Below are 14070 nucleotides of genomic sequence, written 5' to 3'. Positions count from 1 at the left end.
CCATACAACAGCATCATTGCTGCACATGAAACAGAGAGCCATTTATTTCCCTTAATCAAAAGACATTTCTATCTGCTTACTTTCTCAAATCCTAGTTCACATGTTGAGTTAGAAGCCTGCTGGAAAGCTTCCATCTGTTCTTGTTCATCATGTGCATCCCACAGTACATCTCCAAAAACTTCCTCTTCGGGTGCAGTGGATTCCTCTTTATTACCCAAATCCTTGCTTTCTACTTCTGTGCTTTCACAGCCAAATATATCCTGTGTAAGAAATAAACCACATGGAAATATTGTAACTTATTCCTTAAAAGTATATGCTATCATTGCCCCAGATTCTTTGAACTAGGCAGTGGGCACCGCTTGCATGTCATTTTGGACTTACATTTGTGGCATGAAATGTATTCCATATAGTATGGGCTGCATACCATACTGACACACACTGGACAGGACAGTTTTTATGCACTATATCCCTTCCTGCTTTAGGTAACAATGCTGGGGTAGATGAGTGAATTCTATTCATGTCAATGGATCTGTGCCCATTTAGGCCAGCAGAGAATGTGACCAAATGAGTCCTAGTGACACTTTATACTGAGATCTCAAGAAGCTGCTTTCAGTTTTCCCATGATGGAGGTTGCCTACAGTAGCATAGTTCTTAAACTATTTTATGCAGTTGTGGCTTTCCTTACTTCCAGGTATTAAAAATGCTGAAACATATGGAGGCCTTTGAATTATGACAAAACATCACGCATTTGTAGTGAATATAAATAGATTATTAAATAGACTGTGGATTTACTACAGTGCTTGCAGAGTACTGGCAATATGGCAATTTTGTAAAGCCCTAGATGGCACTGCCCCAGAATCTATCATTCGAATTGTAAGCAGGAATGCGCAAAGTAGCCTTTCATGTGGAATACATGCATCATGTACTCTACCTGTTTAATGATCTTTTCCACACAATTATAAGTTTCATACGCTCCTTCTTCCACTCCTCCCATGTGATCAATGAGCTGAAAAAGTTAATGACAAAGAATGAAGCAACTCTGGGATTGACTATTAACACAGATGCAGTTACTGAGGCATGTAGATATAAAATATATCCAAAGCTTATATTCTTTCCAGAACAACATTCGCCACCTTTCAAAATGAAAAATACTTTGGAGGCTTACCCTCTGGCACCCTAAGACAGAATTTCATTTAAAAATGAGATGCTTCCACCTCACCATAGATACCTTGGCAGTGGATAGGAAGGCTTCACAATGAGCTAGGACCCAGGAGGGTTCCCCTCTCAGCTCATGGAAGCTAAGAGAGGACATCTGGAGAATGATTTACTAAGGCAGCTGCGTTTCATTGTTAATGAAGGTGCCTGTAAGAAGAGGTCAGCTTCTAAGGGAAGATGGCTGCCAGGAGAGTGTACTCAAGCAGAGCCTGGAATGCCTTGTATGCTTTAGGGGATTATTTGTTTGTTGTCCTTTTCCTTATTTGAGTAGTCAACCCACAGGCAGGAGGAGGAGGGGACTTTGAATCAGAGTTCCTTTGTTTTGATGATATACAAAAAAACACTACAGGAAAATGTATCATTAATGATGTGGTTAGACTATTTCTCTCATTGGAAAGTCCTGTAAAATGTAATAGGGATTTAGCATATAAAAATTTAATAGTATTCTATGGGAATTACAGTATAGTATAGAATTTAAACAGAGGATGCCCCTTGTATATACATTTTTTTAAATCATTCCAAAGAATTATATGGCAGGGTTGCTTTTCCCCAGAGGATTATCTAAAATAATATAGAACAGTTCTTTTCTATTAAATCTTATAGCATTTTTTCCATAAGGATTCTGTAAGAAATTTCTAGCCAAATTCTTCTCGGTTGCACCCCTCTGTGCAGCTGAGAATAAAACTTTGTTTAAGTTTCTGTACAGGCACAGTGCTCAATTTTTTAAAACTACAATTTCATAAAATTCAACACCATTCACCTGTTCACAAAAGATGTCATAACAAAGGATGCGTTATGCAATTTCTTGTAATATCTGAAGTTACGAGTTTTATGCTACAAAATAAGAGGACAACAAATCTCTGAAACATAACAACCTTCTACATGTTGTACCTTTGCTTTGTTCACATAACAAACTTGCTCAGTTAACTGCTGCACAGGGTCTGAACTGACTTTGCCATCTTCTATTCTGCGGTAAATCAGCCGAGGCTTTCCTTCAGGATTTTTCAATAAAGCTTCTTCACAGTCCTCCAGCAAACAGCTAGATTGGAAATCAGCATTCTTGAAATATATTACACTGTTGCAGTACACAGTTCAATCAACATAAACTCTAAGGATGGGTTTCACTGCAAAATCTAATTGAAAGAGCATGCCTTTTACCATGGAGGCAGCCAGACATTTAAACAGAGGATATCCAAAGTCTGGCCAAGAAAATGGAAAAAAGTTCTCTTGTTGCTAATTGGACTATAGATATTAATATTCTTTCAGTAGCACGTTTACACATTATTGCTTTCAAAAGTCTATTTTCTACAAACCCTCTCATACTGGTACTCAGATTAAACAGTAATAATTCTGCATTAGCTTTTCATACACATGAGAATAGAGTCACAAGTCATTATTAACAAATGTCAAATCTATTGACACACTATCATCAATTATTTGAATGCCCTGTCCTGCTCCCTAAAGTCAAAGGGAAAACTCCCTTTGTCCTCATTAGAAGTAGGGTCAGGAGCTTACAGGGTTAAGGCTCATCAAAATGGACAAATTACGTTCCCATCTTGAATCTGGACAGTGCACTGTACTTGTATGAAGGAATATCTATATTTATTCCTGAAAGTTCTGCCTTGTGAATCTATTATGCTACATACAGAGCATATGTCTCCCTTGCCTCAAGGGAGACAAACTAGCAGATAGGTGCAATCTTCCGCACATGAGGCATTATAATCTTAATCTCACTTTTTGTACAAGAAACTATTTAAATTAATATTGTTGTCAGGAAGCTCTCATTCTTCTCTGAGATGTATTGTCCACATGGATTCCACTCTTGGTGCACATGTGGCCTGTGCACACAAGATTGGATTCTTTTGGCCAGCCATGTCAGCAGGGCCTGAAACGCTCTCAATATCTTTGCATTGCCCCGCACTTCTCCAAGGACAAAAAGGGCAGAGCGGACCCAATTTTCCCTCAGTTCTTTTTTACCACCTGTGCCAGCGAGATGGAACCCCTGTAGTGTCTCTGTGAGCCTGCTTCTTTGCACACAGTGCTAGCATTAGTTAGTCAGCAGTATTATCAATTAGCAAGTTGTTAATTAGCCTTTTTGCGCATTAGCAAAAAAAACCTTTTTAGTCAGATATTTAGTTTATAGGCTAGACACCTCCACATCAGAACAGGGGTGCTAGCAAAACGACAAAAGGAAAATCGCCAGGATTCAAAACCTAACCCTTTGTGTGACAGTTCAATGGCATAAAGCAACATACACTGTAGGTACCTTTTTTTGTTTAGGAGAGGGACACATTCCTGACTGATGTTCCATATGTTGCTCCTTCTCTAAGCAGACTCAAAAAGCTAGAGAAGCCTCATCCCAAGTTCCTGACCAAAGCTGACAGAGTTCCATATGAATCAATTTATTCATCTCCCAGTTTTCTTCCCCAATCCTCGCTCAACTCAAAAGGCAGCTAAATTCAGACAATTAATGTAGTAATGTCATAGTTCATTAAAAGGCCAAAATCTAGACTGTCCTGGCCTCTTGCTGATAAGATTATGGGTCAGACAATATCCTGACAGAGATTATCAAAATGGCTGTCCAACTGTATAAGGACATATTGAAAATGACGACTCTATGCCCATTATTTAGTATTTTCACTTCTAATCCCTCTTTTCTTCCTCCTTCATGGTATACAGCCAAAAAGAAAAAAAGTCCAAGCTGCAAAATAGAAACAATCACAACTGAATTGTAACATTATCCTTAATTCAATACTTTTGGGTTAGGAAATTATTTTTCTTCTAGTAAGACGACCAATTATCTACTGTACAAGTGAAAAGCACTGCACTACCAGTTGTTATAAAATATCATGGATTTAGTAAATTACATCACAACAGGCAAGGGCAAGACACTGCACTGAAGAGCCAGGAAATTAACTGAGAAGTGACTTACTTAGAGAGACAAAAAGAATATGTGACCAAATAAAACAGAGGTAATATTGGCAGGTGAACAGACAGATAAGCAAATAGAACACACAGAAGATGTTCACACATGCCATCTCTAATTTCTATGATTCTATCACTATGAACAGCAAAAAGCTGTTCTTGGAAAGCAAGAAATTTGCAGATTATGGTGGCTCTTTTATGTTGTATTTTAATAGAATCTAGAGCCACAGGAACAGGGAAACCTCAGAAAGAAGCTTCTTTCTCTTTAACTGTCTGTGCTAGAAAATCTAAAGTCTGAAGGAAGATTTGTTAGAAGAAACTAGCTTAAAAAATGCTATAAGTGGAACGCTGCATACATGTTAATAAGCTATGTGCTGTACATAAATTATCAGTTTCTCTTTGCTTTGTCAATCTGCAAAACTATTAACTTACCTTGGCAAAGTTAAATGTATGAACAAAATGACTAAGGAACTTTTCTCAATTTCCCATTTTCTCACAGCCTGGAAATGATTTCCATTTTCTACTGGAAAATGAACAACTTGAAAGAAGTACCCCATTGTTTCACATATTCTTTGAAGTTTTGGTGAGTAGTTCTGAAAGGAAATTTAAATAAACTGACCTTTATTATTAATTACATATATCAATAAGGATCTATTAGTAAACCCCAATTTCTTTTCATTATAAACTTTCTTCCATTGAAATCCTTAACAAAACTCCCACTGATTTCAATGGGATCAAGATCCGACTCCTAAACCTTTTAAGAACTACCACAGAGTTTCGATGAACAAGTATTAGAGGAGAAAAATAGAGAACCTTAAATTAATGATTAATTAACATAACTTTTGTGCTGTTCTCACCCTAATGAAGATGTCTACTTCAGGTTGAGTCTCATCTGTATTAATGAGATAGCACCTTACTGTGTTACTCCACAGAGAGTGGGAAAACAGTGGAGTGACCTGCAATAAACTGGCAATAGCAGCATCCCAGTCATCTGCAAACAATATACAAAGACACAGGTCTCCTTATCTTGTTACATCATATAACAGTTTGCATCAATGCTCTCTTAACACACCCTAAGGAAATAATAAACTTCATGTTATAGAGTATCTTTCATAATAATATATCACAAAATATTTCAGATTTAATTAAAAGTTAGATTGAAATAATATGCAAAATTATAAAATATAGCAAAACATAATAGCTGAATGTTATTACATACCTATTAGCATGGTTCTTTTAAAATAAGTGTTTGTGAAATTTAGCCAAAATCTCAAGCTGATGGGTGCCATACAAAAAAATTAAATTCTGTAACAGGAGTAATAAAGATGCCCATGTAATTAGACGCTTAACTAAGCAATTCTTAGGAAAATATTGCTGCTTCAAAATTAATTGTAAATATACTAAGCTAACAAATGTTGGTGAACTAATAGGTAGCATAATTCTTTAGATAAACTGCATTGTTCTCCATGTGTACGCTGTATGTCAATTCAGCTTATCATAGAAAGCTTTAAGCTAATTCTTTTCTTAGCTTCTCATTTTTTAGGCTAACATTACCGATGTTCTGAGCAGTTTCAAGGAAGCTGCTTGACATGGGAAAGTCTTAACACTTTAGCATTACTGAAAGGTAATTTTGTGTGTAATTTTGTATTTTTATGAGATCTCTAATAGCTCACTATAATCTTGTAAATTCCTGCAAATGTATTTTGAAATATAAAACACCATTTTTCTGATAAGCTGACTACTGAGTTACTAATGGTCTCTTGAAAATGTCAAAAAGTAACCTTTCACTAGTAGTAAAGTGATATCACAAAGTGACAGATGCAGAGAAACTCAAAGTTAAGGATGATAAATTACTTGTCTGAGTAACTAATTTGAACTGAGTCTGTGTCACAGGCTAGTATTGAGATTAAGGTAGTGAGTCAAGCCAAGTTAGACAGTGTTGTTACTAACTACAAAATACTGGAATTGATAGGGAAATCAGTGATAATCTTTCCCATAGGACAAATATAATTCAGCATGCATAGGTCTTGATCATGCGATTGGATCTGTGTGGATGAACCCTCAAAGTCATGCAGAGTTCCATTTAAGTCAATGGGACTCCGCCTGGAAGGGTCTTCCTATGCAAATCCAGCTGAAGGAGAGGGGCCATAGTTTGTGACATCATGCATGTGTCCTATGTGGCGAAGGATCTGAGAATTTGAAAAACAAGACGAAAATTGGACAAGATACCGGGACTCTATCAAGCTAAAATAAATCACATTTTAAATAATTTTTTCTTGATTATGTTATTCAAAGCTGGGTCATCTAAAGCCTTTTTTTGAGCCCCCATACAATAAATTGGTATTTGGTATATTTATTATGAAGCATTGAGATTCACTGTCATTATCTAAGAATACTGCTGCACATATTGTTAGCAGCAAAAATATTAAACACAATTAGGTGCGTTTTATCTATACTTCCATTTTATTTTTACAAAAAGCAGTCATTCAAAGGAAAATATGGAGTGACAGACACAGTAAATCCCTTAATGGAACATAAGAATGGATGCAAAAGACCTCCATGGTAAACAGTACTTGTATGTCAACAGCCCCTTGTTAAACCCGCTTAGCAGACAAACACCAGTTGCTTACCTCTGTTTATGTTCGCAAATGGTCCTTCCACATCTATGGAACTATGAGCAAACTCAGGCCCTCTGAAAGACTGCTGAAGTTGCATCATACTACCCATAGATGGCTCACTTCCCAACACTCCACCAGTCCAATATTCAGATTGGGCTCCAGTAGCTTAAAAGTAAATACAAACTGATTTTCACGAATTGAAATATATTGTCAAACCTAAACACTTCAGTTAAAATTTGTTGACAAATGCCACTAATTGAAATTCTTCTCCCTTAGCAGGTTCGCTCACTGCTTTGGCTAATGTAGTTTTAAATCAGAACTCCCTCACAGTTACAGAGAAACCATGCTATTAAAGAAATAGGTAACAGAGCGTGTTAGTACATGGGGGTCTCAAAACTGAGGACCTCATCGTTGGTTTCATATATTGTATTAGGTCACCTATAAGGAAGAGTTTCATAGGTTTACTGCAGTCATTTGTGCACTTCACAAAGTCACCACATTGTTGACAGTCTCTATTTAAGAAAGACCCAGAACTAAAGAGCAGAAAAGTGTTGCAGGTCAGGAGTGAAATACATTTCTTAGTTGGGTGGAAAAGCTTTACAGTTAACTTCTCATATTATCCTTGGATTACACCATTTCCTACTAATCTATCACTTTCAAGGCCACTAAATTCAAATCTTTGAAGAAAAAAATGAGAATAAGTTAAGAAAGATTTTTTAAAAAGAGGGATGAGGAAGTATAAAACACAAATAAGAAGGAATATAAAAGAAGAAAGGAGAAAATATACATGGGGAAGAGGTAGGAATCATAGGCCCGTTAAAATCAATGATGTCACTAGAATTTAGCACGCGCAGTGCATAAGTGCTCTGCAGAATCAGAGCCATATATATCACATGAAACGTTTCTAGTTCTGAAGGTTATTCAGCCACTTCAGCTGTGATTTGTGTCACATCTTGTTAGCAAAGCAGGGTCAGATGTAACAGCACTGGACCTCAAGGGAAAACCCAAGTGTTGTAGGAAGTGATGCTGATGATCCCTAGTCTGTATCTAACCAATACCCTGGCATGGCACTAATGGGCACTGTCCTGATGCAGATGCCATGTTTTGGATCAGATGTAAAACCAGGAGACTGAATGCCTATAACCGCTAAATATCCAGTGTTGTTAAAGACTACGGCTGTTCAAAACTGGTCCCCTTGTCAAATTCCAATTTGATATTCTGCCTAAGTTTCCAATTAATTTTGTTCATTTTCTGTTCTGATGGGTTATATGGGGCTGATATGCCAAACTGGAACATAACCTCTAGACTTGTGAAAAGGAGATCAGATAGCAGGAAACTCACAATGAAAATACAAGAGAAGCAGAAAGGTTCAGGGAAGGTAGAAAGTCAAGGTGTCTTTTAGAATATGGGGCACTATAAAAATAAATGGAATCACCAGAAATGGCTAATTAGTTTTGGGCCACGCACAGACTTCAAAAAACACAATTTAAATGGTAAACTGTTTTTATCCTTCACACAATATTTCCTTGTGCTTTTAAAACTTGCATTTTAAAAACCTCACAATCTATAGTGCATATATATTTTTCTTTTGCTATACTTCACAGAATTTAATCTTTTTTTATTCGCTTGCTGAAAGTAGCAAATGGAATTCTTACCAGTAACTTCTGTGCAATTGTCATCTGAATCAGACTCTTCAGGATCAAACACTTGGATCCCTTGCGCTTGCAGTCTCTGAAGTTTTGTCTCCAGCTCTCGTTTGGCCCTGAGTAAATCCTGAATCTCATTTTCCTTAGTTTCCCTGAAAATCTAGAAAAAGGAAAGGATTTTTTAAAAAGTATAAAGCCAACTCTTACTATTTTATCACAAATCTTGTGAAATTTTATGTTTGATCTATAGCCCCAGCTCCTGAATTCATGTGATCAGCTGTCATTAAAAAAAAAAGTGAGATTTGAGCCCTCGTTATGGTAGAGAAAGACTTGAAAATGTGACCCAAGTGAACATAAGAACAGCTATACTGGGTCAGACCAAAGGTCCATCTAGCGCAGTATCCTGTCTGCCAACAGTGGCCAATGCCAGGTGCTTCAGAGGGAATGAACAGAACAGGTAATCATTAAGTGATCCATCCCCTGTCACTCATTCCCAGCTTCTGGCAAACTGAGGATAGGGACACCATCCCTTGCCATCCTAGCTAATAACTATTGATAGCTCTATCCTCCAGGAATTGATCTAGTTCTTTTTTGAACCCTGTTGTAGTCTTGGCCTTCACAACATCCCAAGTGCAACCCATTCTCTCTAAACCAGAAGGCGAATAAAGGAATCCAACATTTATTATTTTTAAATCATGATTTTTAAATCAATGCCATGATTTTGGGGTTACTGACTCATGATTTTTGAATGTTTGGGATGGACGGTACTAAAATAAGCTCATAAGTAATATGCATGGTTTTTAACTTAGTTTTAATAAAAGCCAGCTTTTTTCAGCAACAAAACTATAATTTGTTCTCAAAGATTTCCATATTATATTATATTATATTATATTATATTATATTATATTATATTATATTATATGGAATGTTGTACTGACAGCTATACATCTTTAATTTAAGTAGTTTAAAATACAGAGACCAGATATCTGGAACAATATTACTATCACAAGCTAAAACTGATTAGCGAGCTTGGTCTTTGATCAGAACTAAGTACTTAAGATCCCAAGAGTATAAAAGAGATCGGTAGACTTAATTACAAATACAATTTAAAACAAAGTTCTTTGAAAGCAATTCTTGCCTTACTTATCTACCAAAACATTTCCTCTGCTACAGTTGATGACATCGGTAAGCCCTAAAATAGCGCAGAGAAATGCTTTTACTGTCTAATTTTGGGTGCTAGGAGTGGGATCAGCTGCAGGAGGGGAAAACCAGAAGCATCAGCCTGTCAATTAATAAGCCTTTCAAATCACCCTAAGGCAAAAATATTAAGGCTTTTATCTTCACTTGGCTCTTGTATTTTAGTAGCACAAAGAGATGTGCCAATAGTTGGCACAGGGGTTATTTTTGTAATGAAAACTAAAAATGTTGAACATTAACAAATTAAATATAAACATTACTGAGAAATATCCAAAATCAGAGTTTGAGCCAACAATTTATTTTTCTTTAAAATACTATGTAACATAACTTCTGATGTGCATGTTCCTTGCCCCTTCTAGGTGTGAAATTGGCAAGAGCTGATGAAATGGCACAGAAGGTGCTAGGCTGTTGAGCAATGATAACATTTTCTCCTTTCCATTTTCAAAAGCATTATTTTCCACTAAGGGCTTGTTGTCTATACTTACGCGCTGGTTCGGCGGCAGGCAATCGAACTTCTGGGTTCAATTTATTGCATCTTGTCTGGACGCGATAAATCGAACCCAGAAGTGCTCCCCGTCGACTCCGGTAATCCTGCTCGACGCGAGGAGTACGCGGAGTCGACGGGGGAGCCTGCCTGCCGTGTCTGGACCGCGGTAAGTTCGAACTAAGGTACGTCGACTTCAGCTACATTATTCACGTAGCTGAAGTTGCATACCTTAGTTCGAATTGGGGGGTTAGTGTAGACCAGGCCTAAGACTAAATGTTATTAAAAAACATTTCTACAGGTAAATTTTGGTATGATTGATTTGGAGTAAATAGTGGATTAAGGCCCTGGTCCTGCAATGAGTTTCATAATGGCAGACATCTGCATCTACATAGAACCTACCCACAAAGAGTTCACTGAAGGATCAGGGCCAAAGGGATTACTTTAGATTTTCTTGGTCAATTTCCTGGGGGATAAAGTGAAGATGCTTACCTTGAACTGTCTCTTGACTTTGTCTCGGTCATGTTCAAATGTAGCAGCTCTCTCCATGGCTTGATATTTGGCTTCTAAAGCACTTTCTTTCTCTCTAAGTATTTTCTGATAAGTTTTCTGAAGAGCCTGAAAAAATTTAACATATTATTTCTCTGAGAGAAAAATAATATTGCTATAAAGTTTTAGCATATTTTTCAGCTACTGAGTTTAGATAGAAAATTCAAGTGTTGCTCCAATAGCCCTTTTACAATTCTTAATTCAATGAAGACGTTTTTGTTTTGTTTTTTGTTTGTTTAGATTTAAACATTGCATTGCAGTGTTGGAACACAAATCAGTGCAGCAGTGCAATCCTATCATGCATGAGAAACAAAATATTTAAATTTTTTATTAAAGCTAATGTTAAAATTATTTACTAGAGTGTCTGTACATCTGGGTATAGTGCTTAGATTCAGGGGTTCTCGCAACAAATTTTTGGGTGGCCTCGGAGTGCGCCATCAACTCTTGCTAGTGGCTGCTCTGACAATTCTTCCTAAAATACTTAATTAACTTTAGGAAAAATAAATAAATATGCACATATACACGTCCAAATCATTGTAATTTATTTATGTAGGGGTTTTTTGCAGACTCAATAATTAAAAATAATGTACAGTTGTCTATTCATTACTGGACCTAAACAGAATAAAAACCCAAATAAGGTGCTTTGCATGTTTTGCTTTTTTTTGGTTGCCTTTTTTTAGACTTGGTAGCTCAGTGGTCCCCAACCTTTTTCGTCTGGCGCGATGAAGGACCGTGGCGGCGGACGAGCATCCGCCGAAATGCCGCCGACAAGCGGCAACGTCAACAGGTGTCACCGCCGAAATGCCGCCAATTTTTGGCGCCATTTTGGCAGCGACGCCTATTGACGTTGCCACTTGTCAGCGGCATTTTGGCGGATGCTTGTCCCCCGGCCAGTACGCGGGCGCACTTAGACGCCCCAGCAGGCGCTATGGCACCCGCGGGCACCACGTTGGGGACCCCTGTGCTAGCTAGTAAGTCTGCTGTGAAAAGTGACATTTTGTATATTTGTTAATATCACTTTTCACAGCAGACTTACTCAGCCCCGGCAAGCTGGGGGACAAATTAAGCCCTGGATGGGGAGGTAGGTAGGGGTTCAAGAGGTGATATGGGGATAGATGGGAGGCAGCAGGAATCAGGGGAGATGGGGGGAGGTGAGCCTAGAGCGAGAGCCTGGGGCCCTGGTGCACAGATGGGGACTGGAGGAGGCAGCAAGGGCCAGGGGCGATGTGCAGGGGGTGAGCCCAGAACCTGGAGCCCTGCGGCTGGGGGATGGAGCTTGCTGCCGCACGGCCAGAGCCTGTCGCCCACCACCCCAGGGCTTACTCCTGAAACCCGATCCCCACCGTCCCCAGGAAGGTGGGGAATTCACACTGGCCGCCTGCTCCTACAGTGTTTATAGCTCCAGAAGGGGACAGAGACCAGCTCCTGCTGGCGGCCCTGGGGGAGGGTTACTCCCCCTGCCCCTCCATCATCACCCAGGAGGTTGTGGCCCAAGAAAAGTTCCTGGTGGCCACATTTGAGAAATGCTGGCTTAGATTATCCACAAATACAAAGTTTGTTTTTAAAGTCATAAGATACATATAATGCAAGCAGACCCTGATGCTCTAATGCAGCCCCACCGACTTCATTTTTACTTCAGTGGGGCGCTGAAGAAACCTGGAAAGAAAAGTGAAACTGACCAGTTCAAGCTGGAAGTATTGCAAATAATAAACTAACTGTCTAAATGGGTGAAAAGTAAACTAGATGTTTTATTTTATTATACCAATCTAAGTTTTTATTAAAGACGTCTAGATTAACTCAGGTAAAGAAATTGAACACATTTTTAACTGTCCATTTCTTTTTTCAGTTGCTGATTTGTTCATGTAAAAAATGCCATCTTGATCTGAAATATTTAGCCTGCAATTGTGAATGTTGTTTCTATCAGGCTACATTTAAAAACTGGAATTTTATAAGGGTGCTACTCAGCAGCTCCACACAGAGTAGGCGGGAGAATACTGGGAGATGGGAAGAAGCTGCTGGGAAGGGGAGGAGATAAAGAGCACTGGACTTCTCTCCACCCAAAGACTAGTTGGGAGGAAAGAGGTCAGTTCTAACGCCATAGCTGAGGGGTCTAGTCCCCACTTCAGAAGGCGCATGGTGTACTGGAAAGAGTTCTGGGTTCTGTTCCCAGCTTTGACACTTATTTCCTGAATAACTTTAGAACAAATCTCTTGTCTTCATTATGCCTCTGTTTTCCCATCTGTAAAATGGAGATACTCAACTTATCAAGTGTTTTGAGATGTAAGGACGAAAAGTGCTATACAGGAGCTAAGTATTATTATTTGTCTCAGGAGATGAGCTCTTCCCTCCCACCCCTTTCCCTATCAACCATGGTGAGGTTCAGTACAGTTGCTAGTTACCTGGAGCTCTGCACGGAGTCTCTTGTTCTCCAGGTCCAGCTTGGCTTCTTTCTTGACCATAGAGGCCACCTCGTTGTTCTTGCTGACACGAAAGATCTCGTATTCTTTCTTCAGACGCTCATACTCCGCCATGCACTCCAACTCCTGTACCGAGGCAGTGGATTTGAAACTAGCCCCAATGAGGCCTCCAGGCCGCGAAGCACCCACCCGGCGGAAAGAGCTGCGCAGCAGGCGAGCTTTGGGCTTCACCTCCACTGGGATCTCACAGGCTTCGCCGCCACCTCCTCCGTAGGCGTCCTCGATCACTTCCCCTCCGGTGCCCGCTGGGCTCACCAGAGAGGAAGCTGTCCCCATCGTTGGGGGCCAGGCTGGGATGCTGCCCTCACTGCTGCTCTCCCTTCTCCATGGGTTTGGCAGCTGGAGTCACCCAGGAGCCGGGTACGTGTCACTGGTTCTGTCCCTGTAGCAGTTTATACCAGGGTCATCCCTATGGTGTCTGTGCACCCATTGAGTGGCTGGCAGTGGGGCTCCCCACACAGGTCAGGGGCTTGCACGGGCTCTCCCCACCAGACCCTAACAACTAGGCTGGCTTCAAGCCCCACTTCCACCCAGGGGAGCAATGACGGGCTGCCCCGCTGTGTAGGGCGGGCCCACAGGACAGCAGCAGCTCCTCGGGGTGGCATGAATAACACCCCTCGGCAGGGAGGAGCCAGCCACAGCCTCGGGGACTCTGTGCCCCCAGGCCAGGGTCTCAGGCAGCCGCAGCCCGCTGCGCTGCAAGGGGCGGGACAGGACTCAGAGGAGGAAGGAAGGAAGGAGCCACGTGGGCCGCCTCCAGCCCTCCCCGGACAGGGCGGTGGGGACGGGACTCGGGAGTCTCTGAGCCCGGCGGGCTGCAGGGCGCCTCGTGCGGCCAGACCCCGCTCTGCGCGGCGCTGCTGGCAGCCGGCTGGGAGCGCCGGGCCCGAGGGGTGAGGGGAGGCGGGGCTGGCGGCTCTGGGGGAAGAGACGGGAGGGAGCGTGTCGGGGCTGACAGG

At 40.5% G+C, this 14070-nt stretch overlaps 1 protein-coding gene across 1 annotated transcript in view; it reads right to left on the bottom strand.

The window, feature by feature from the left end:
- NPHP3 (nephrocystin 3) overlaps positions 1–13851 on the bottom strand; it is a 52351-nt gene extending 38500 nt beyond the window's left edge. The window contains exons 1-9 of the mRNA XM_054019672.1: positions 13034–13851; positions 10578–10703; positions 8414–8564; positions 6771–6923; positions 4998–5131; positions 4573–4733; positions 2107–2254; positions 932–1006; positions 81–260 (exon numbers count right to left, since the gene is read on the bottom strand). Of these exons, the coding sequence (XP_053875647.1) occupies positions 81–260; positions 932–1006; positions 2107–2254; positions 4573–4733; positions 4998–5131; positions 6771–6923; positions 8414–8564; positions 10578–10703; positions 13034–13387 (1482 nt within the window). The 5' untranslated portion in view covers positions 13388–13851. The remainder of the gene's footprint in view (positions 1–80; positions 261–931; positions 1007–2106; positions 2255–4572; positions 4734–4997; positions 5132–6770; positions 6924–8413; positions 8565–10577; positions 10704–13033) is intronic.
- Positions 13852–14070: the final 219 nt, after the last annotated feature.

This window comes from Malaclemys terrapin, chromosome 2, assembly GCF_027887155.1.
Source record: "Malaclemys terrapin pileata isolate rMalTer1 chromosome 2, rMalTer1.hap1, whole genome shotgun sequence".
Classification (NCBI taxonomy): domain Eukaryota; kingdom Metazoa; phylum Chordata; order Testudines; family Emydidae; genus Malaclemys; species Malaclemys terrapin.
Note: the sequence above shows the minus strand (reverse complement) of the source record. Positions and strands in the feature narration are given on the sequence as shown.